Source organism: Pelodiscus sinensis, chromosome 32 (assembly GCF_049634645.1).
Source record: "Pelodiscus sinensis isolate JC-2024 chromosome 32, ASM4963464v1, whole genome shotgun sequence".
NCBI lineage: Eukaryota > Metazoa > Chordata > Testudines > Trionychidae > Pelodiscus > Pelodiscus sinensis.
The window spans coordinates 9,639,474-9,664,258 of record NC_134742.1 but is presented as its reverse complement, the minus strand read 5'-3'; the positions used below and the strand labels follow the sequence as shown (position 1 = coordinate 9,664,258).

Below are 24,785 nucleotides of genomic sequence, written 5' to 3'. Positions count from 1 at the left end.
GTTACTCAATTATTCTATGGTCCCTGGGGCGTAGCCGGCAGCCAGTGGACTCTGGCCTCACTCCCTGGGAGTCCCCTGTCACTCAGCACTGCTGCCGCTGCATCAGCTCCCCCAACATGGGCTTCTCTTTCCCCCAGCTTGCTGCCTTCGATACAGAGGCAATGGGGAAGGGGGGGATGCGAGTGGTTTAGAAAACTAACCAATAAGCTTAGGCTTATTGGTTAATTATGTACTCAGCTACTCATTTACATCCCTAGCTGGTGATTAAGCACCTGCAGCTGCTTCGCCGGGCACTGAGCAGCCCTGCCCTGTAGAGGGAGGCAAACAGCTGCTATTCCTGCTGCTGCCCCAGACTGTGACCAGCAAAAGCCACCCCAGCCGGGCCTGGACCTCCTCCTGGGGAATCTCTCAGGTCAGTCCCCAGGGGGTGTCCCAGGGTGCTGGGTGGGAAGGCAGTTGTGGCAGGGCTCTGGCAGCAGAGTTAACACTGCACTCCCAGCCCGCACAGCTGGTCACTCTGGTAGGGGAAGCTGCCCAGGCTGCTCTGCAGATTCAGGGCTGGATTTGTGTGTCACACGCTGCTGTCCCCTCCATACAGTTCCAGGAGCCAGGGCTGCTCCCCACAGGGTGAGTGCAAGGGTGGATAGAACCCTTCCCTAGTGTCCTGCTGTACCTGGCCAGGGTCTGAAGCCAGCTCTGGGCATCCCCAGGCTCTGCCCGCTCCAGCACCGCAGCCTGCAGGTGGGGGGCAAACCCTGGGCAAAGGGCTGGGCCAGGCAGAAGCATCATCTGCTGCGGGGCAAGGCCAGAGCAACCCCTGCAAACTGGTGCCCCTGCACCTCCTGTGCGTGCAGCCTGCTCAGAGCCTGGGGCAAATTGCCAGAAAGGGGGAAGTCTGTTAAAGGTATTTCTGCAAAAAAGCATCTAGATTGGCATGGGGGCCTTTGTGCAAAAAGTGCTTTTGCGCAAAAGCATCCGTGGCCAGTCTAGACGCGATTTTGCGCAAGAAAGCCCCGATCGCCATTTTCGCCATTGGGCCTTTTTTGCACAAAACAGTTCTTCCCTGTCTACACTGGCCCTCTTTTGCAAAAACATTTGCACAAGAGGGCTTTTCCCCCCCGAGCGGGAGCGTCAGTGTATTTGCGCAAGAACACTGACAATCTTACATTAGATCGTCAGTGTTCTTGCGCAAATTCAAGCGGCCAGTGTAGACAGCTGGCAAGTTTTTGAGCAAAAGCAGCCGCTTTTGTGCAAAATCTTGCCAGTCTAGACGTAGCCTTGGTGTTTTTCTAAAGGCCTGGAGTCAGTTGATTATGTAGGAATCTCAGCTTTCATTTAAAAAAAGTTCTCTATACTTCTGGGCCTTACAGCTAAGGAGGAAAGCTTTAAAACAATGTAGATGAGGCAGACTCTTGAGATCTATAGGAATAAGGAAGAATTGTATTCTCTTGGCCCATCCCTAGCCAGCACACTTTTATGGTGTGTATCCTGGGTGGATGCACTTAGATCTCAGAAGGGATGAGGTGCACTAGAAGGCTTTCCTGCACTTGGGGAACTCTCCAAAAGCATCCCTGAGGTTTATTAGGGGCTGAGCTCTCACTGATGGTTGTGGGGTGATGTATTTGTCCCTCTCCTAGGGGGAGCTGCCATGTCCCTTATATGCACATCCTCCTCCCACTGGGGAAGCGTGGCCTAACAGCCAGAGTCTTTAATAAAGATCCCTTACACAGGCAGTGATGCCTAATAGCCAGACTCTTTAATAAATGTCCCTCCCACTGGGTCAGTGCGGCCTAGGAGCCAGAGTCTTTAACAATGGGTGCAGGCCCCACCAGTTTGGGATCAAGGAAGAGGTAGGGGGACACAGGCCCAGCCTACTCCACCAGGTCCCAGTCCAGGGCCCTATTAACAGTGGCTTGGTTCTCTGCTGGCTCAGCAGGAATCCTACTGCAACATGCTGAGCTCCACAGGATACAATCTCCTGCCCTGGACTACTTCCTACCGGTCTCCTCCTGACTCCTTCCAGGGTCCTTCCTCCAGTTCTTCGGCCATGTCTCTGATGCAGGGGTCAGCAATCTATGGCTCGCAAGCCAAGTATGGCTCTTTTGGAGCCCAATTCAGCCCCCCCGCATTCTCTCGACAGCAGGGAGCTAGTTCTGGTGCTACAGCTTTAGGGCTCTCTGAAAAAGAGGAAAGCCAGCACCGGCTTCCTGCAGGGAGGGAGACAGCCCCAAACCAGTGTGCAGAGAATAAGCAGAGCAATGAAATGTCTCAGTGCACTGCTCTTTTCTTGCCCTCAGCATGTGGGAAACAAGCAGCCAAAATAGCTCTGTGTGCATCGGCCTTTTTTGTCCCCTGAGAAACCTTCCTGGAGGCTTCCAGAGAATGGGAGCAGCAGGAGGTGGTGCCTACCACATGACATGAAAACTAGTAAGTGCCCCCTTACTCTCATGCCCAAACCCCAATGCTCTCACTCACCCCCTGGCCTGACACCCCCAGCCCAGAATCTTCCTGTCTCAAGCTCCCTGGCCAGAAACCCTCTGCCCAGACACGCCCTGGCCAGGCACCTAGCCCCCAGCTCTGCTCCTGCCCCCTGGCCAGGCAGCCAGCCCTGAGACCACTCCTGCCCCCATGCCAGTCTTTGCACTCCCATCCCACTTCTACACTCCATCTCCTCCTACCCAGATCCTGCAATTCCATCCCTATTCCATTCTGTAGTAGCCCTGACCTGCACACTTAAGCCCACATTTTTTGCTTCATCCCAGAGACTGGGGGGAAGGGCCACAAAATCCACTAACCTGGGAACCCCAGAGGAGTAAATCAGACCTGAGGCCTTGAACTTCAGTCCTCCCTGTCCTGCCCCCCACTATGGGTCTGGAGCACCAGGGGAGTGAGGGTTGGGAGGAGGGCTGGGGTTTTCTTTGCTTCTCACTTATGTGGTGCCCAACTGATTTTTCTGTGGGTCAGTGGCCCCCAACCCAAAAAAGGTTCCCCACTCCTGCCATAAATCAAGACAATGTTGCAACTTTTTGTGTTGGACATAATATTTTACTTTATTAAAAAATGAAGCCAGGCCAACAAGCCCCCAATTAGGGCCCAGCACGCATCTGACCACAGCATAACAACATTCCTGCACCCCACACACCAACCCTGAGCCCATCATACATCTGAACCCCTGGCCTTGAGCCCCTCATGCCCCCACATCTCCAGTCTCTTGCCATAACACTCCTCACCTCCACTCATCTGTCTTGTGCCCTGAGTCCAACATACACCCCAATCTCCTGACCTGAGCCCCGTGTACACCCCAACCCAGACTCCTGCACTCCCAGCCCCTGCCATAAGATTGACAGAAGACAGCCTGAATGCCTGCATGAAGTTGGATTTGACCAGTTATGATGTAAACATCAAGGCTGTGTCTAGACTGGCAAGTTTTTCCGCAAAATCATCTGCTTTTGCGGAAAAACTTGCCAGCTGTCTACACTGGCCGCTTGAATTTCCGCAAAAGCACTGACGATCTCATGTAAGATTGTCAGTGCTTTTGCAGAAATACTATGCTGCTCCCGTTCGGGTAAAAGTCTTTTTCCGAAAGACTTTTGCGCAAAAGGGCCAGTGTAGACTGCAGAGATTTCTTTTCCGCAAAAAAGCCCCGATCGCGAAAATGGCGATCGGGGCTTTTTTGCGGAAAAGCGTGTCTAGATTGGCCATGGACGCTTTTCCGCAAAAAGTGCTTTTGCGGAAAAGCGTCCTGCAAATCTAGATGCGCTTTTCCGAAAATGCTTTTAACGGAAAACTTTTCCGTTAAAAGCATTTCCGGAAAATCATGCCAGTGTAGACGTAGCCCAAATAAATATGTGAAAAACTGCAGCAGCAGAAGTCCCATTAAATAAAGTCTGTGAGTATGTTTCATTTATGCTATAATCATTGTCAATTATCAATGTTACATTGTATACTTTCAGTCATGCAAATGGGCATTCTTATATGGCTCTTTGTTGACCACTTGTTCTGAATTTTGATGTAGTTTGAAAAGGATGCCGACCCCTGCTCTGGTGTCTCACTGGCTGGTACACAGGTGTGGTCCCACTGGTGGCTCGCCTCCAGGAGCTCAGGAAGTACCTCCTTCCTCCTTAGTAGCCAGTCCAGACTGAGCCTCTCTCCAGACCTTTACACCAGGGCTGCAGTCCGAGCATGCCCAGCAAGGCTGTGGGGACAGGACTCCTTCAACCAGGGGAGCCTGGTTAGGCTAGCTTCCCCAGTGCAGGGCTAGTACACCCCAGCATACTAACTTTTTCCCAAATTCAGGGCATTTAAAGGTTTCTTCCTTCTATGGATTCTCTGATGGACAAAGACTGACCTCCAACAGAGGCTTTTCCTACCCTTGGCAATTCATAGGCATGACATTATGGGACATTATGGACATACATAGCATTGTTGCACCCACTGTCTCATGCTTTCACCAAATAGTGTGAAAAGTGGTTCAAGTGAGATATCTACAGAAAGCTTATGATTCCCTAATTGTTTATACCCCTCATATGCATGTACCATTTTTGTAGTTGAAGTTATGAGTATTGACTCTGTACTCATATGTTTTTTTCTGGGAGATTATCAGCAAGTTTCACTCACCTATAGTGAAAGGGTTGCTAGTCAAATGAATAGCAATACTTGACTGACAATGCACCTCAAATGGTGCCAATCCAGAGCTGAAGACTTTGCTGTGTATTTTTAGACGCTCATTTAAGTCATGGCTGCTTGTCTAAAAAGAACAGAGTCATGCATGGACGGGTGACTTGCTCATGTGACAAACTATTTTGGGAGGTACTTTCACACAAGGAGAACAATAGAATTCTCTCCACACGGACAAGGGTATAAAGAGGGTCCTAGAGGTTCATCCATCTTTGATTTCATTCCTGACTTCATTCCAGCTCATCACTTCAGGAGCATCTTTGCTATAAATTGAGCCGGAAAACACTGATGTATTCAAAGGATGTATTCCAGAGACATTTGAGAAAGCAGTTTACTTCATCTCTGCTACAAGGCTCAGGAACATTGTAATTGGTGTATTTAATTTGTTTCCTTTAACAATTTTACTCTCAACAGTTTCTTTCTTTCATCATTAATAAGCCTTTTGATGTTCAATTCTAAAGATTGGCACAGCATGTTCTTTTGCGTAAGATCTAAGGCAGGGGTCTCCAACCGTTTTACCCACGAGATCACATTTTCAATTTAAGTGAAATGCAAGCTCTACCTCAAACCCAAATACCCATGTCCAGCTTCCTTCCCCCCTTCTCTGAAGCCCTTTCCCTGCTCCACTCCTTCTCCAAGGCCTCACCCTGCAAACTCCATCCCTTCCTCCCCAAATCTCTTTCACTTTCACCGGGCAGGTTGGGGTGCAAGCTCTGGTCTTGGGCCAAGGGGTTTGGAGCATGGGAGGGGTCACCCTGAAGGTAGGGAGGGTTCTGGAGTGGCCTAGGGGAGAGGGCATTTGCTTGGAAGCACAGGATTGGGGGATTGAGTCCTTCTCACACCTCCGCCCACCCTGGGACCAGCCAACACGACCTGCCCCAGGGATGTATCTGGGCTAAGGGGCTAAGGGTTGAGACAGAGATTTAAACTGTGGAGGGGTGAGGGCTCCAGCTGTTGAGGGGTGGACCAAAGATGGAGGGATTTGAGGGGCAAGCCACTGAAGGGCTGCATTGGGGAGAAAAGACTCCAACCACCTCTCTCTTCCCCAGCTCAGGTGCTGCTGTGAGCAGAGGGGAGAGAGAAGATCCTTGCCATGGCAGCTCTGGGGCAGTGGCTGTGGGATAAACAAATGTTCATTGGCCATAGCAGGTTTGGGCAGGCATTGAGACCAGTTGATAAAGGGATCTATTCCCACCATATGGCCATGCAGCTTAAAGAGAACTTAGGTTATAGAGTTTCTCGCTTGTGTGGTTTCGCCTATGTCTAACAAGGTCTGAGCTCTGAATTAACCTTTTCCTGCAGTCAGAGAAGTTATGGGGTTGTATTAACAGGAATGTTGTAAGCAAGACATGAGATGTAATTCTTCTGCTCAACTCTGCTTATTAGGCCTCAATTAGAGTATTGTGTTCAATTCTGGGCATAAGCTTTCAAGCAAGATATTGAGAAAAGAGAGGATCCACAGAAAAGCAACAACAATTATTAAAGGTCTAGAAGACATGACCTGTGAGGGAGGACTGAAATAATTGGGTTTCTTTAGTTTGGAAAAGAGAAGAATTAAAGGGGATATGATAGCAGTTTTCAAGTACCTAAAAGAATGTTACAAAGAGGATGGAAAAAAATTGTACTCCTTGTCCTCTGATGATAGAAAAAGCAACAATGGGCATAAATTGCAGCAAGGGAGGTTCAGGCTGGACATCAGGAAAAGCTTCCTAACAGTCAGGGTGGTTAAACACTGAAATACATTTCCTAGGAAGGTTGCGGAAACTCCATCATTAGAGAAATCTAAGAGCAAGTTAGACAGACATGTATCAGGGATGATAGAATGTACTTACACATGCTTTGAGGGCAGGAGTGGACTTAATGACCTCTCAAGGTCCCTTCCAATTCTAGTGTGCTATGATCTGATTTTATGATTCTCCTGTGTAGACTGTATAATGGGACTGTATTATTTTTAAGATTTGAGCACTGACTCAAGCTTTTCCCACAGTCAGAGCAATCAAATGGTTTCTCCCCTATGTGTATTCTTCCATTACTAACAAGATTTCAACTCCTACTGAAGCTTTTTTCACAGTCAGAGAAGTTAAAGGGTTTCTCTTCTGTGGATTCTCACATGACTAATAAGGACTGAACGCCTACTGAATTTTTCCCACAGTCAGAGCAGCTGAAGGGTTGTTCCCCTGTATGGATTCTGCTATGTTTAAAAAGCTCCGAGGTGTCACTAAAGCTTTTCCCACAGTCAGAGCAGTTGAAGGATTTCTCCCCTGTGTGGATTCTGCTATGTTTAGCAAGGGCTGATCTCTCCCTGAAACTTTTCCCACAGTCAGAGCAGTTGAAGGGTTTCTCTCCTGTGTGGATTTTCTCATGACTAATAAGATGTGAGCTCCTACTAAAGCTTTTCCCGCAGTCAGAGCAGTAAAAGGGCTTCTCTCCAGTGTGGATTCTCCTATGTCCAACAAGGAGTGAACTCCTACTGAAGCTTTTTCCACAGTCAGAGCACTTGAAGGGTTTCTCTCCAGTGTGGATTCTCTCATGACTAAAAAGATGTGAGCTCGTACTGAAGCGTTTCCCACAGTGAGAGCAGTTGAAAGGTTTCTCTCCTGTGTGGATTCTCTCATGACTCATAAGGCCTGAGCGAGTACTGAAGTTTTTCCCACAGTCCGAGCAGCTGAAGGGTTTCTCTCCTGTGTGGATTCTCCTATGCCTAATGAGGTCTGAACTCTGACTGAAATTTTTCCCACAGTCAGAGCAGTTGAAGGGTTTCTTCCCTGTGTGGATTCTACTATGTTTAACAAGAGCTGACCTCTCCCTGAAACTTTTCCCACAGTCAGAGCAGTTGAAGGGTTTCTCTCCGGTGTGGATTTTCTCATGACTAATAAGATGTGAGCTCCTACTGAAGCTTTTCCCACACTCAGAGCAGTAAAAGGGCTTCTCTCCAGTGTGGATTCTCCTATGTCCAACAAGGAGTGAGCTCTCCCTGAAACTTTTCCCACAGTCAGAGCAGCTAAAGGGTTTCTCCCCTGTGTGGATTCTCCTATGTCTAACAAGGTCTGAACTCTGACTGAAGCTTTTCCCACAATCAGAGCAGTAAAAGGGTTTCTCTCCAGTGTGGATTCTCCTATGTCCAACAAGGAGTGAGCTCCTACTGAAGCTTTTCCCACAGTCAGAGCACTTGAAGGGTTTCTCTCCAGTGTGGATTCTCTCATGATTAACAAGATGTGAGCTCGTACTGAAGCGTTTCCCACAGTGAGAGCAGTTGAAAGGTTTCTCTCCTGTGTGGATTCTCTCATGACTAATAAGGCTTGAGCCCGTACTGAATTTTTTCCCACAGTCAGAGCAGATGAAGGGTTTCTCTCCTGTGTGGATTCTCTCATGACTATTAAGATGTGACTGCCTACTGAAGCTTTTCCCACACTCAGAGCAGTTAAAGGGCTTTTCTCCTGTGTGGATTCTGCTATGTTTAATAAGGTCTGAACTCTCCCTGAAGCTTTTCCCACAGTCAGAGCAGCTGAAGGGTTTCTCCTCTGTGTGGATTTTCTCATGACTCATAAGACTTGAGCGTGTACTGAATTTTTTCCCACAGTCAGAGCAGCTGAATGGTTTCTCTCCTGTATGTATTCTCCTATGTCCAACAAGGAGTGAGTTCTCACTGAAGGTTTTCCCACAGTCAGAACAGCTGAAGGGTTTCTCCCTTGTGTGGATTCTCTCATGACTAATAAGCCTTGAACGCCTACTGAATTTTCTCCCACAGTCAGAGCAGCTGAAGGGTTTCTCTCCTGTGTGGACTCTGCTATGTTTAAAAAGGTCTGAGCTGTCACAGAAGCTTTTCCCACAGTCAGAGCAACTAAAGGGTTTCTCCCCTGTGTGAATTCTCCTATGTCTAACGAGGTCTGAACTCTGAGTGAAGCTCTTCCCACAGTCAGAGCAGATGAAGTGTTTCTCCCCTGTGTGGATTCTGCTATGTTTAACAAGGGCTGACCTCTCCCTGAAGCTTTTCCCACAGTCAGAGCAGTTGAAGGGTTTCTCTCCTGTGTGAATTCTCTCATGACTAATAAGATGTGAGCTCCTATGGAAGCTTTTCCCGCAGTCAGAGCAGACGTAAGATTTCTCCCCCGCGTGAATTCTCTGATGTTTAATTAGGTCTGAGCTCTGACTGAAGCTTTTCTCAGAGTCAGGTGATTTGAAGGGTTTCTCTCTTGTGTGGTTTCTGTGATGCTCAAGAGCTGCACGGTCACTGTAAGTGTAGGGGGCTTTTTGATGAGGTATTTTCTGTTGAACGGTTTCTGTGTTTCTTTTCACCCTTCTGCTCCTGTGACTGGATTTACCCTGTCCATTCTCTGGATGGTTTCCCTGCTCCCTTTCTGGGCTGTGCTGACTCTCATAGCACTCTCCATGCTCAGGACTCTGAGAAACATGCCCTTCAGATCTTCCCAATATTCCACATGGAGCCACTTGTTCTGGTCCTTCCTGCTGAAGATTTTCTTCATTGTTCTCAATCAGCATTTCATTACCTGCTGGGACAGAGAGAGAAACCAGACAGGAGTAATTCCCTGAGCTGAGCTGAACTGAAAGGAAAACTCTGAAAAGGGAATGGAAAAGGGGGTACATGCCCAGATAGTGGCTGGAAAGGTTGAATAACCATGAGCTGAGTTCATTCTCCTTCCCCATAACCTTTCCCTAGAGGAGAGAACCTGACCTTCCCCCACACCCTGTGACTGGAGTTGACTGAAGATGCAGACTGAAGGTGCAGTTAGACTTGATGAAAATTCACAAGCCATGTGCTACGGAGGAGACAGAAATTAATTTCTGAGATAATTTAGCTGATTGCTCACCTGTGTGGGTGTTTCTGATGATCTCCCCTTCTTCAGAGCCCTGGAAACCTGGTATCCACAGCTCTTTCTCTAGCGCCACCCAGGAAATCACATGAGCATCGGAAATTGGAAATCCTGTGTGGGGAGCAATTAACCAAGTGCTGACTTTGTTCATTAAGGTCTGTATCATTACTATTTCCAGAGTCAGGATCTGAGTCGCCCACCCAAAGAGGCTTCTTCCCCGCCTGGCAGAGACTTGGCTCTGGATGGTAGAAGATTCCAGGACACACTCACCTACAATAAAGATGCCTGAGGATTGGCCTACCTTATTTCTCAGGGGAGCTGAGCGCTCTGCTGCACTCTCTGGGGTACAACAGTCTCTCTCATGGCTTGTTCCATCCCCCCATCCCAGGCCAGGAACACACTGCTTAGAAAGGGAGCTCTAGCGAGGGCTTGCAGGTCTGCTATGCAGGCCCATAGGCAGGGCTCAGACTGCAGCTGCCACACGGCAGCTCACTAGAACCTGGCGAGAAAGAATCCAGAAGGGCTCTAGGTCCACAAAGCTCCTGTCTGGGGGGCTCAGCTCGCCCTGCTTTTTGCCTCAAATGCTCTACTTGAACCAGAAGGAGGCAGAGGAAGTTGTCTGAGCCTGGGCTTATTGGTTAATCTTGCCAACTATTCATACTCCCATGCCCCCCATTTCTGCCTCTGTGGGAGAGGACCAGGGGAGGCTGCTGTGAAGATGGACCCAAGCTCCCTGCATACAGAGGCTGCTATCTATCCCATGGAGCAATCTCTGACCATAGGGAGCTGAGACCTCAGGCAGACAAGGGCTGCCACCACCCCACACTACTGCCTCTGTATGGGAGGCAGCAGAGAGGTATGGGAGGCAGCTTGTCTGCATGGGGAACTGGTTTTTAAATTGTTTTCTAAACTCTGATACAGAGAGGCAGCAGCACAGAGTGGCAGGGGGCTCCCCAGGACTGGGGCCAGGAGGGCAGTGGCTGCCATCCCCACCCTCCGGGGCTATTGAATAGGTGTGTAACCACTAAGATTTCATGCATCCCTAACAGTGACACCCCCTCTTAGCTGAGCAGCTCAGGCCACCTTGCTAGCATTGTAAGAATACCCTGTAAGAGAATGTTGGCTTTGTGGAGTCCTTCTGGGAGGTGGGCTGACTTGGCAAGGATAGAGGCACATCTTTCGCTCAGCTCAGAGATGGGGAGGAGCGGGGAAGGTGTGTGCTGTACTGTGCTGCTGAGACTACCCCAAGGGACCGGTGTCAGCAATAGTGTCCTGCAGCTGCCCAGCACTTCTGCCCCCTTACGAGTAAGCCAGGCTGCCTGTGACCTGCCCTGCCTGCCTGGCTGAAGAAGCTAGAAGGTCAATTTTTAAGCCCAGCAGCAACAGTAGCTGAGTTCACATGGCCATGGCCTGGCTGCCTAATCAAGGCATGGAGGTTGAAAGATATGTGGCTCCCAATCCCGACTGTCTCTGCCTCCGCAATGAGTGCTGGGAGAAATGGGAAGAACCTGGGGTCCTGGACAAACACTGGATCCTAGTTGCTTTAGTCTAGAGATGGATGGAACCACTTGAGGGGACGTGTTGTGGCTCCTGCTTCTTATGTGCTTTAGAGAAAAGGAAGAGAAATTAAGTCACCTGTCTCCGCACTCATGGCTCTAGGCAGATAAGGGTGAGAGTTTTCTACACCAGCCTTTTCTCTCTAGACTGACCAATCTCTGAGCGGCCCTATAGGTTGCAAGCCTGGTGGTCAGCATGGATGCCTGAGGCCAGCTAGAGCTTCCTCCTACTCTGGCCAAGGCCTCCAAAGGGCTCTATGTGATGCCACTAACCAATCTGCAGGCACTGATGGCTGATCATGCAGCTCTACCGCATGTTCTGGGATGTCCTTGCCATGAGGTGGGCAGAGTCCCTGGGCAGCAGGCGGCTTCTGTCACGGAGGCAGCTGTGTGCACCCTGCTGCTGGACGAGTGGGACCTCCAGGCCCTGAGGAATTGGTGCTCAGCATGGACTCTATGAGCGCAGCAAGTCACAGCGCTGTGAAACATCAGTGTAAATGTGCTCCCAGCTCTGTGAGCTACTCCCCTCCTGGAGGTGGTTTATCTAGAGCAGTGGTTCCCAAACTTTTGATTTTTGAAACACACACACACACACACACACACACACACACACACACACACACACACACAAAAATAGTTGAAAAACTTGTTGACCCCCCCGCCCCCCCACCAAAAAAGGAACTGACCGGGCCGAAAAACAGTCACGGCCCCTTTAATTCCCAGGACCAGTGTTAAAAAAAAAAAAGGTACCAGCACGCCAGGGGAACAGTTGTTGACCAAAAAAAAAAGTTGCCCTTTTAAGAGCAGAGCAGGCTTGCCCTTTTAAGGTGGCCATTTTGAAGTCTGCCCGGGATGCTCCATCCTCCTCCTGCCCCAGCCAGCCCGAACTGTACGTATTCCGGCGGACGCCCGAGCCATTTCACATGTCCGGTATTTTCTGAATTTCTTTACTGGATGGACTGGGCTCTTTCTTGAAGGGGGGATTAATGGGGGGGGAAGCTCTTGCTTGGGGTGGGGGTTGACGGGGGTTGGGTCACCTCATGCCCCCCCCCCGGAATTTCTTCATGCCCCCCCAGGGGGCGCACCCCCCAGTTTGGGAACCTATGATCTAGAGCATGGGGAGACCTCTCTCCCAGGGCTCTTGTCATGACTACCCTGCTGCATTAAAGCAGCTTGTACATGTAGACAAAACTTAAGAGAGAGAGTAACCAGCATGAAAGCAACTTCTTAAAGCAACCGCAGTTGCAATAACACCACAGAGCTATTTCTTTTCACCTGGCATTGCTCTGTGCCACCCAGAAGGTCACTGCAACAGAAAGATCCAAGTGTTTGTTAACTATGTGGACTTGCCAACAACTTAAAGAATAAAGAGGGGAAAGTAGTGGAATCCCACAGGGTTACTTTCATAGTCTTATGGTCTTACATCTGCCTCCTGTGCCCCACAGTTTTCTGATATGATTAGCAGCTTGCTGTCCTCCCTCTGAGATGTCACCTCCAAAATCTATGCAAGCTTCAGAGATCTCCTCAGCTCCTGAGAGCTGGTCTCTGCAACCAGAACTGCCCCATGTCCCAAAGGGTGGAGACGTCCTGCCTGAATTCCTCTTGCACAACCATCATCTTGTGGCACAAGAGGTGGAGGTTCCTTGGGTGCCCCAGAGGCTGGTGTTGGCTGGTGTCTCCAATATCATTGACCTTCTGAACTAAGGCTGGCAGGTCTGGATGGACCCCAGTGCGCTTGCCAAGTATGATGGCAATGGAAATCTGAATGACTGCTGAGTCTGATCATCTTCCATGCGAGTTATGGACCCTCAGGTGGCTGATAAGGCCAATCCTTGAACCACAAGTTCTATTACAATGAGGACAGATGTTTCCAAGTACAGTAGGAGGTTGTTGATCTTGACTAGAAGCCAGTCTCTCCTCCCTCCTGCACCTCTTCTTTTCTTCAGCATGTTGGGGGGCAAATTCAAAAGGAAGGGAGCCATTGTGTAGGAGACGTCTCCATTTTGAGCAATCCTGGGCGAGTGTCTTCCAAGTGTCAATGTCAATGTTGCACTTCTTTAAGTTATCCTTTAGCAAGTCCTTATAACGCTTCCATTGTCCTCCCACATTATGGTGTCCTTTCAGCTGAGAAAGTAGCACCTGTTTGGTCTGGCATCCAAACAACATGACCAGATGTCATATTATTGGATTGTAAAGTGAGCAGACAAATCACTGTTGCACCCACGGGTGGTATTTGCCCCCAAATTCTATACAAAGTGAGCCATGTGAGGTGTCAAATAGAAGCTTATGCTCTACTGATTCTATATTTGCTAGTCATGTACTTGTATGATTTTTGTATATGACATTATGAATATGGGCTCTGTTCTTGTACTATAAACACTCTGGCTACGTCAAGACTGGCATGATTTTCCGAAAATGCTTTTAATGGAAAAGTTTTCCGTTAAAAGCATTTTCGGAAAAGCGCGTCTAGATTGGCAGGACGCTTTTCCGGAAAAGCACTTTTTGCGGAAAAGCATCCGTGGCCAATCTAGACGCACTTTTCCGCAAAAAAGCCCCGATCTACCATTTTCGCGATAGGGGCTTTTTTGCGGAAAACAGTACTGTGCTGTCTACACTGGCCCTTTTGCGCAAAAGTCTTTCGGAAAAAGACTTTTGCCCAAACGGGAGCAGCATAGTATTTCCAGAAAATCACTGACGATCTTACATGAGATCGTCAGTGCTTTTCTGGAAATTCAAGCGGCCAGTGTAGACAGCTGGCAAGTTTTTCCGGAAAAGCAGCTGCTTTTCCGGAAAAAGTGGCCAGTCTAGACACAGCCTCTCTGTCTGGAAGGGAGCAATGGGCCTGGACTGTCTATTGTGAGGAATGATAATTCAGTGAATAGCTGGGCTAACTAGCACTGCTTCATGGACAATGGCTCTCAGAGAGGCCAATACACACCTGAGGAATGCTTCTGAGGTATCGGTTTGTACAACTAAAGGGTGGTCAAAGTTAGGGCTGAATAGCACGGGTTCACGGCACAGGCAATCCTTAAGAGTCTGGAACACTGCTTCACATTCCGGTGACCAGCATATGCGTTGTGGACTGTCTTTGGTAAGAGGGCAGTGAGGGGTGCGGTGATGGCCGCAAACAGAGGGAACGAAGTGGCGATAATATCCAGGTAGGCCCAGGAACTGATGCACCTTCCACTTTGTCGTGGGCACGGGGTAGCTTTGTATGGCGTGGACTTTCTCTATAAGGAGGTGCACAGGACCACATCCCAACCAGTATCCAAGGCAGGTGGTCTCTTGCCACCCAACCTGGCACTTCTTCAGGTGGGCAGTGAGACCCACGTCCCGAAGAGTTCGAAGGACGGCTGCCACTTGGAGGAGATGTTCTTCCCAGTGCTGGCTCTAAATGACAACATCATCGAGGTGTCAGAAGGCAATGCATCATGCGCCGGAATGTTATGGGGGCACCATGAAGGCTGAAGGACATCCACACAAAATGGAATAGTCCACACGGGGTTGGTGAAGGCAGTCTTCTACAGGGAATCTGGATCCAGGGGGATTTGCCAATGCTCCTTTGTCAAATTGAGGGTTGTAATGTAGTTAGCCATTCCCAGTCAATCTAGGAGTTCTTTGGTTCGGGGCACTGGGTAGTCGTCGAACTTGGATATGGTATTTACCTTCCTGAAATCCATACAGAATCGTACTCTCCCGTCAGGCTGCAGCATGAGCACTACGGGACTTTGCCACTCACTTTTCGATTGTTGAATGACTCCGAGTTGTAGCATCGCTTGGTCCTCTTTTTCTACTACTTCCCTCATCCACTGGGGGGTAGGGAGCGGTTAATCTCTCAGACTGCCTGGCCCAAGGTTGTCAGAATTGTGTGCAACACCACCGTCGTCTGTCCGAGAAGTGTGGTGAAGGTCTTTTGAAAGGCTAGTACCCTGCTCCTTTGACAGTAAACCTGGCTGAGTGCTTTGGCTCCTGAACACAGCCCGGCTACGTCTACACTGGCACCATTTTTCGGAAATGCTTAAAACAGAACAGTTTTCCGTTATAAGTATTTCTGGAAAAAGCGCGTCTACATTGGCAGGATGCTTTTCCGGAAAAGCACTTTTTCCGGAAAAGCGTGCGTGCCAATGTAGACGCGTATTTCCGCAAAAAAGCCCCGATCGTCATTTTCACGATCGGGGCTTTTTTGCGGAAAAGAAATCTGTGCTGTCTACACTGGCCCTTTTCCGGAACAGTTTTCTGGAAAAGGACTTTTTCCCGAACGGGAGCAGCATAGTTTTTCTGGAAAAGCACTGATGATTTTACATTAGATCGTCAGTGCTTTTCCAGAAATTCAAGCGGCCAGTGTAGACAGCTGGCAAGTTATTCCGGAAAAGCGGCTGATTTTCTGGAATAAGTGGCCAGTGTAGACACAGCCACTGTGTCTTTCTTTAGCAACAACACTGAGCTGTGCTGCATGGGCAGACCGCACACTTTGCCAGTGCAGCTGGCATCAGAGCCCCAGAAAGAACCACCCAGAACAGCTGTAATGACGCTCTGTGGCGCTAGCAGCAATTCATACTGCACTGAAGCCGCTATGGGACGCAACCATTATCAGTCATAGCAGCAGCTAGGATCTCCAGTGTAAAGCAGTTCCTCACTGCGCTATCGGGGTGCTTTTATAGAGCAGAGTGACTCCCCTATGTAATATATTTAGCCTTCTGCAGCCATGTCTCCCTGTGATATGAGACACTCGTTAATGGATCTCAAAGTTAACATATTATTACAAGCCAATTTTAAAAAACAGCTTGAAAGGGAAGCTGCAGAATTAATTTAATTTACTAGTTTGATACCTGCAGTAGAGGTTTAAACAAAAACATTAACTGGATTACCCACTACATTCCACTTCCTAATGTGGACATAAAAAGCCAAGCACCGGGTACTTAGGAGTACTTAGAACCCACTCTTTAAGCTTCATTTAGCATGACACTCTAATTCAGTGGTCCCCAACCTTTTAGGGCTGCCGGGCGCCCGGGGGCGGGGCCACTCATGCGCCGGGCACCCGGGGGCGGGGCCGCCCTCGTGCCGTGCGCCCAAGGGCTGGCGCCACCCCTGCACTGCGCGCCCGAGGGCAGGGCCAGCCCCGATCACTCAGCGGGTGCACAGAAATGGCCCAGTGGGCATCATGGCGCCCGTGGGCACTGCGTTGGGGACCACTGCTGTAATTCAAAATATTTTACTTTTTTTTCTTCTCTTTCCCTCCCCATCCACTCCCTTTCTCTGCTTTTTATTTGAAACCTGGACCCCTTAACTCCATTCGTCTGAAAAAGTGGGTTGTGCCCACGAAAGCTCATGATACCATCTACATTTTTGTCAGTCTCTAAAGTGATGCAGGACTATTTGTTGTTTTTAAATTTTTTTCAGTTACGTACAGACTAACGCAGCTATCCCTTTGAAACTTATAATAGCCATTGCATGAGACAGGGGGCTGGACACAGTCAGTCGAAGTAGACGGAGCTTGATCCTGCCTTGAGGGCGGGGGGCTGGACTCGATGACCTCTCGAGGTCCCTTCCAGTCCTATTATTCTATGATTCTGTGATTCTATGAAGTGACTTGACCAAGATCACAGAGGAAGTCTGTAGCAGGACAGGAAACTGAATGCAAGTCTCTGAAGCCAGACATTCACATGGGAAGACAAAATGCCCCTTACCCAAAGATATTTCACTATAAAAAGACAAGACAGATGAAGTGATTCTCTCCATTGCACAGAGAGGCAAGTGAGCCCAAGAAAGAATAAAGCCGGAGTTTTCAAAGGAAACCCAGACCCTGTGCCTGCAAGGCAAGAAGAGCTCTGTTCACGTTGATCTACTACGCAGCTTCCCCCACAGAATGCTTGCAGAACATGAACTGCCTCCTCCACCCTCCCTCAGCCCCTCTCACTGGCAGGAACCAGCACATCACACAAATCAGCCACAGGAAGTGAAAGACTCTGGGAACCACACCCTCCTTCCAGGGGCTCATCCCACTGGCACAAAGGGACCCTGTAGGCACTAACAGCAGCCGGACCCAGCCCCACAACTCTGGTACCTGCCGTTCCTGCCTGGGCCCTTCCACAGACACCTCCGGCCAAGGCACAACATGGGCAAGATGGTGGGGAAGCACATTGAGACCTTGGCTGTGCGAAGAGCAGCACCATTGCTATGCCTCTCAAACTGCCTCCCCTGGGAGGGAGCATGGAGGGGAAAGTCTCTCAAACAGGAGCCAAGATTATTGGAGCTCACACTCCTGACATTGGCGAGTAGGGGGCAATGAGGGAACTTGAACCAAACCCCACCCAGCTGCTCCAGAGCCCACCAGCTTCTGATACCCACAGGAATAGGAATCCTTACCCAGCCAGCTCACAGCCTCATAGTTCTCCTGCATCACATCCCGGTAGAGGGCTCTCTGACCCGGGTCCAGCAGAGCCCATTCCTCCTCAGAGAAATACACAACCACCTCCTCGAAAGTCACTGGCTCCGTCACAGTCATTTCCTGTCCCTGGCTCTGCAGGCTGTGGGCTGAGCTGGAGCAAGGCATGGGTGTTCTGCAGCCTGTCGGGGGGAGAAAGGCAATTGGAGACATTTCAAAAGGGGCTTTAACCCTTTCCACACCCCTATTCTGCCCAGACTCTGTCCCTGGTGACACACATGCTAGACTCGGACATTTTGGGCAAATGCTTGAGTCTAGATAGTCCATAAACAGCGCACACAAGTTAGATTCAATATCCATATTCATTTCTCTCAGTGCCTGGCTTGAGTTTCAACATTCCTGCATCTGCAACAATGAGATTCAGTTCTGAGCACAGAGTTTCCGATAAACAAGTCTGTTATTCTGCTGCCTGAACACGAATGTAGGTGTCTAAATTTAGGTTCCTACACCTAACGCACCTACTTTTCCTCCATTTATTTGCAGCACAGACGTAGGCCCTCTTCTCAGGACTAAACCAACAGAGACTTTATAAAAACACTCCACAATAGAGATTTAGTGAAGATTGGGATGGTACTTAGTCCTGCCATGAGGGCAGGGGACTTGACTCGATGATCCCTCAAGGTCCCTTCCAGTTTTATGAGGTAGGTATATCTCCATATTAATATTATTCAGATATTTATTTTTAAACGAGTGGTGAGCAGGGCTCAACAAATAATGCAATCTACTTGCCTGTGGAGAGTAGATTGCAACCCGGAAGAGCGGGGTTCGGGTGATCTGCGCATGTGCAGATGGCCAGACAGCGCGGCTGGCAAGCGGGGCTCACCGCGGTTCGGAGAGCCCTGGTGGTGAGTGTTTGCAGGATGAGATCCTAAAATTCATAGAGCCACAGTATCCAAGGGGAACGTGAGTTATGTCGTCTGACCTCGTCTGTGTCACAAGGATTACACTTAGCCCAGTTACCCAGGCACAAAGCTCTGTTTCCCCAAAACGTATTTTTTATAAGGGCGCCCAGTGTTAAGTTGAAGACATCAAGAGATGGAGAATCACAGAGAACACTTTGGCCATTTGTGTCAGTGGCTAACCATCTTCCCTATCAAACGTTTGTGCCTCCTTTCTAGCCTGAAATTGTTTGGCTTCAGCTTTCAGCTATTGGTTCACACTGAGCCATAACCACTAGACTGAAGAGCCCTTGGAGATCCAGCAGTTTCTCCCCATGAACAGACTTACACAGTGAGAACCACTCAGCTCTCAGCCTTTCGACCTATTTATAGTTTTAAACCAACCCATATTTAATCTGGACTGACTGAGCAGTGAAATCTTTGAGAGTGAAGGTGCTGGACGTTGCGTGCTTTAACCTCACACATTTAGCATTATAGCCCATAGACCAGTTTCTCAAAATAGTCCACAGGCCCACTCTGAGAAAGCTGCTAATGGGCCGCACCTGTTTGTTTACTTACCGGCTCCCCAGCCATGGAGCCTTGTGGCTCCCATTGGCTGAGGTTCGCCATTTGGAGCCAAAGGGAGCCATGGGAAGTGGCGTGATCCAGGGTGCTGCTAAGCAAACATGTGTTTTATAGACATGGATGAACATGCATTAGCTATTCCCCTGCAGAGACACAGAGGGGCTGTGTCTACACTGGGCCACTTATTCCGGAAAATCAGTCGCTTTTCCGGAATAAGCTGCGAGCTGTCTACACTGGCCCTTGAATTTCCGGAAAAGCAACGACGCTCTACTGTACAAAATCAGCCACTATTCCGGAAAAACTATTCTGCTCCCGCTCGGGCATAAGTCCTTATTCTGGAACACTGTTCCGGAAAAGGGCCAGTGTACACAGCCCCGTAGTCTTTTCCGGAAAAAAGCCCCGATCGCGAAAATGGCGATCGGGGCTCTTTTCCGGAAAAGCGCGTCTACATTGACCATGGACGCTTTTCCGGAAAAAGGGCTTTTCCGGAAAAGCAGCCTGCCAATGTAAACGCTCCTTTTCCAGAAAAACTGAAAACGGAATAGTATTCCGTTTTAAGCATTTCCGGAAATTCATGCCAGTGTAGACACAGCCAGGCTGTGTATAGATTGGCATGATTTTCTGGAAATGCTTTTAACGGAAAAGTTTTCCATTAAAAGCATTTTCGGAACAGAGCGTCTAGATTGGCACGGATGCTTTTCCACAAAAGCACTTTTTGCGGAAAAGCGTCTGTGCCAATCTAGATGCACTTTTCCGCAAAAAAGCCCCGATCGCCATTTTTGCGATCGGGGCTTTTTTGCGGAAAACAAATCTGAGCTTTGCGCAAAAGGGACTGTTGCCTGAACGGGAGCAGAATAGTATTTCCACAAGAAGCACTGATTTCTTACAGTAGGAAGTCAGTGCTTTTGAGGAAATTCAAGCGGCCAGTGTAGACAGCTGGCAAATTTTTCCGGAAAAGCGGCTGATTTTCCGGAAAAACTGGCCAGTCTAGACACAGCCAGGAAAGAGCCACCTCTGATGAGGTCAGCATTATGCCCTGGACCCTTGCAAAGAAAGAGAGAATTCATTTAAAACCCTGGATTTTGGCAACACAGAACAATAGGATTGTCAGAGTGAAGAGCAACAGTGGAATGGACTAACACTAGATGTAGCTGACATAAAAAACCATTAAACTGAAATATAAACACACGAGTAAAAAGCCAAATATTTATATATGCAATACATAAAGGATTAGAAAATTAAAGTGTGTACTTCAGTGTTTGCAGGATGGGGAATTACATATAGAAATATGGATTTGTAGTAAGTTTAAGAACAAAATTATTTTCAACAGTAACTCGGTGCTTCCACATTTAATAACCAGGCCCGTAGTAAATATTCAGCGACCAAAATCTATCCAAGTGGTCGGTGATGTGAAAAGGTACCAGGGCTCAGGTGACCGTATTTCCCTATGTTGCATACCGGACACCTGGTAAAATTATTCATCTTCAAGTGAGCTCCACAGCAATCAATCAGCACTGAGCATTACAAAGGTTCAAGTTAACATCAAATCCCTGTTAAACATAATTACTATGTAGCTGGAGCCTTCTTATCTTTAAGGCTTTAGGGTCCATAAGGCAGTGGGGGACACATATACTCCCCCTCCCACCCCTTACACCTCTCTCACATGTGTGACGTGACCGATCAACCTGACCCTTGGTGGCTGGTGCTCTCCTCCCTCCTCACCTGACTGGGCCCCGAGGACACACTCCCTTCTCCAGGTACCTGGGATCTCATCTTCCTGAAGCAGCATATGGGCAGGGTCACACTCCGCAGGTGGATATGGAGGAGCAGGGAGCTACGGGGCATGAAGGGGCAGAGCAGGGAGGGGACAGCAAGAGGGGGAAGGATGCAAAGGGCCGATGGGGTGGGCAGCAGAGGGAACAAGTCACCAGCTGCCGCCTGGCACCTACTCTCACCGACCAGCCATTGCTGCTGGCAGCACAGTCAGTGCTGGACAGAAACGCAACGGAAGTGGGGACCTGCTGGCTGATAGTAGCAACTGGATCCCCCACGCCCTGCTGGTGGGCAGGCGGCTGGCAAGCAGGGATCTGGCAGCATCAGGACCCGCCAGCACCGATGGGGAGAGACACAGAAAATATGGGATAATTTGCCTGTTTTTAAGAAAAAGTCAGGACCCCTGCAGCAGGGTTTAAATCCAGCCCTGTCCCTTTAAACCCGGGACATCTGCTCATGCTAACTCGGGTACAAGGAAGACAAAACAACAGCTCACAGAGGGAGCCCCCAGCCACTGAACCTAATCCCCTTTGGCAGCCCCCAGTCACGGAATCTAATCCCCTTTGGCAGCATCCAGCCTCTCAGGTAGGGAAGAGGCGTCTTCTCCAGGCACTGGCCAGCCACACACAAACTTGGGAAGTGGGTGCTACCCACCCCATCCTGGCAGTGGGAAAAAACCCTCTGCCCCACTCTCCCATATTTTTACAAACCCTGCAAATGCTCCCCCATTTGGGGATTTTTTCTGGCAGTGCCCAGATTGTGTTCTTAATCCTGTTGCCTGTCCCGATTTTGCCCCTCTCTTGGCCCTGCTGCCAGCTGTGTGATCTCCCCAGCCCTGCAGTCGGTTTGGCCCCTGCACAGACTGTGCTCCCTTGCAATTTTATGCATCAGTTTCCCTCGATGAACAAACTTAGGGGTGGGGAAGCTTTTTTGGGTCAGGGGCCACTGACCCACAGAAACATCAGTTGGAGGCCACACACAAGTGAGAAACAAACAAAAAAAAACCCTCCCTGACATAGCCCCTGAGAAGCAGAAAGACACTCTTCACATACCAGAGCCTAGATGGGCCCAGCCTAGCAGATTTTTGTGTGATCCGGCCCTTCAGAGAAGCTAGAAAGCCAGGGCAAGCCTCTCAATTTGGGAGGGCGAGGGGGCAGTCCCTGAGCCTCAGGGGTCATACCCAGGCATATAGTGTGAGCCAGTCAGCTTTAAGCAGACACAGGAGCGGAGCAGGGATTCTTCAGACACTAGAACCAGCTCTGGCCATGGCAGTGTTTGCAAGGGGCTGGTTCTAAACCATTCCCCTGCAGCCAGCCCCTGTAGCAGATGAATCCGCCTCACCCAGCAGGGAAGAGCTGCCTTGGCCAGGCCCTGGGGGACATTGGGCCACTCAGATCCCAGCCCTGGGAAGCGGCCCTGAGATGCCCCATCCTGGAAACGGGAAACACCCACTTCTGCCCCACTGGCCGGTTTTGCAAACTCCGCACGTGGCTCCACCCCCCACTTCCAACCCCTCTGCCCCTCCCTAGGCCGGGCTCCCCTCTGCCCCGTGTCACTCCCCCCTCCCGCCGCCGCACCCGTGCAGCCAATTTGGCTCCAGCGCCCGCCCCGCACGCACCGAGCTGCAGCGACACGATCAGCTGGTCCCACAGTTCGCTCCTTCGGGCGCGCGCTGCAGAGGGCCCCCCCGAGCGGAGCATGCGCAGTAGCCGCGGCTGAAGCGGCTGCCCTCACCTTGCGCGCAGGCGCGGGCCTGGCAGGAGCTGGAACGCTGGGGGCAGCTGGCTCCGCGCGCTGCTGCTTCGGGCTCGGTCCCCGCGGAGGCGGCAGCAGCGTGTGTGGACGCAGGAGGGGGGCTGAAGGAGGATGGGCGGGGAGAGGGGTTGCACTGGGGGGGGCGCTGCAGGGGGCTCGTGGGGCTGAAGGGAACGAGGCTGAAAGCCCCCCACCCCTAGTAACCTGGCCCTGGTAAACCACCCCAAGTCCCCTAACCCTGTAGCCCCCCCGGAGCCCCCCCCCTCTCCCGGTAACCCGTCCAGAGCCTCCCTCCTCTGGTAACCTGCCCTGAGCCCCCTGCCCCTGGTAACCTGCCCCAAGACAACCCCCCGCCCCCCGGTAACCAGCCCCGAGCACCCTTCCCCAGTAACCCATCAGGGGCCCTGCCCCTGGTAACCCGGACCAAGTCTCATGCCCCATCCTGAGCCCCCTGTCCTGAGCCCACTGCCCCTCATGCCCTGCCCTGAGCCCCCCCTCCCCCAGTAGCCCACCCTGTGTCCCCTGCTCCTGGTAACCCACCCTGGACCCCCCACCCCTCATGCACCTCCCACGCAGCCTATTCCCCCTCCTAGCCCAACTCCGCCCCTCTCTGCCCCGTGGGGTGAGTCCCGGAGCAGGCTTTAGCCCCCAGGGAGCAGAGCTTGGCGGCTCCTCACCTGTACTGCACGGCCAGGTGCAGGGTGGTGCTGTTGGACTCGTGCTGAGCCACTCCCGCAGCATCCCCGCCAGCAGCTGGTTCACTCAAGGAGCAGGGTAAAATCCTGGACATTTTTAGATATTTAAAAATCCTGGCTGGATGGAGATTTAAGGACTGAAAAGGAGGACATGTCCGGGAAAAACCAGATGGATGGTAAACCTAAGTGCCCCCACCTACCAGCCCCCCCACACATCACTGACTAACTGCCAGTCTGTGCCCCTTCTTCCAGCCTCTCCCCCACGTCCCTGATGGCCAGTCTATGCCCCACAGACAGAGCCCCCCCTTTTCCGGCCCCTGCCCCATATCCCTGACTAATTGCCAGTCTGTCCCCACGAGGGTGCCCCCCTCTGCCAGCTCTTGCCCCACTTCCCTAACTGCCAGTCTGTCCCCCACACACAGAGCCCCCCTCGTCTAGAGACGGTTGTACAGAGGTGTATGGGGGTCATGGGCAACTAGCCTCCTTCCTAGATGGCTTCTCTCCATTCCTGGTGAGGGGCTCCCCCTGCACCTTCCCTTGTCTGGCCCAACACCCAGGGCCAGTTGGAATGGGAGATGGGGATCACCGCTCCTTGCTGTGTCCCTCCAGGCTGTTTGGGAGCACAACCCCCCCTAGAGTTTTCCCACCCTGAGCTGGAGCTGAGCCGAGAGCTGAGACAGCACCCCAGTGCCCAGGAGATCATAGACGATAAGCAGGGTTGGAGGGGTCACTCGTGTGGGGCGCTGATGCACTCTGGGGAGTTAGGGAGTTCCCAGTACCTTACCCACAGCGAAATCTCCCCCAACGTTCACAAGAGCAGCAAACAGAAAGAAACCTTCACAGTTCTGCTGAAGGAGGGACATGGAAACCTCATCCCTGCTCCCCCCCCCCCACGCACAGTGAGAACCCCTAAAGCATCTCTTCCTCCCCTCCCAATGTTCAATCACTTCTCCACCCCAGCCTGACTTATTGGCTGTGTCTAGACTGGCCAGTTTTTCCGGAAAATCAGCCGCTTTTCTGGAAAAACTTGCCAGCTGTCTACACTAGCCGCTTGAATTTCCGCAAAAGCACTGACGATCTCATGTAAGATTGTCAGTGTTCTTGCGGAAATAGTATACCGCAGGGCTGGATTGAGGCATGGGCTAGCCAGGCAGCTGCCCGGGGCGCCAACCTATGGGGGGCGCCTGATGGCAGCTGTAAGGGACGCACCGTGCGCCCACCTCCCAGAGGCCAACCTGCAGCGGGGGCCAGCAGTGCCCTTCCCTCCCGCCACCGTGGGGCCCACCCCGGACTGCACGCCAGCGGCGGTAGCCGGGCTGGGCACATCCGTCCTGCTGCCGCCAGCTCCACGCACCCTCCCCCACGCGCCGGGCGGGGATGGGGTCACGCATGCGCCCTCCCCCAACCTGGGGCGCAATTAAACTGTCTGCCCAGGGCACCGGAATGGCTCCGTCCGGCCCTGATTACAGGACAAAGACAGAGCTCAGGCTGGGCAGTGATGCATCACAGTAAACGCCAAACTCCCCTCCTAGAGGTGGGATATTCCCTGGGGGGGAACACAGCCCAGACAGGGAGCAAATCCCAGGTTT

At 50.9% G+C, this 24,785-nt stretch overlaps 2 protein-coding genes across 2 annotated transcripts in view; one reads left to right on the top strand and one right to left on the bottom strand.

Moving 5' to 3' along the window:
• The window catches only part of LOC102452245 (uncharacterized), a 505,721-nt gene that overhangs the window by 383,182 nt on the left and 97,754 nt on the right, over positions 1 to 24,785 (top strand).
• LOC102452498 (uncharacterized) overlaps positions 3,024 to 24,785 on the bottom strand; it is a 59,974-nt gene continuing 38,212 nt past the window's right edge. The window contains 1 exon segment of the mRNA XM_075914134.1: positions 3,024 to 8,870. Coding sequence (XP_075770249.1) covers positions 6,535 to 8,870 — 2,336 coding nt within the window. The 3' untranslated portion in view covers positions 3,024 to 6,534.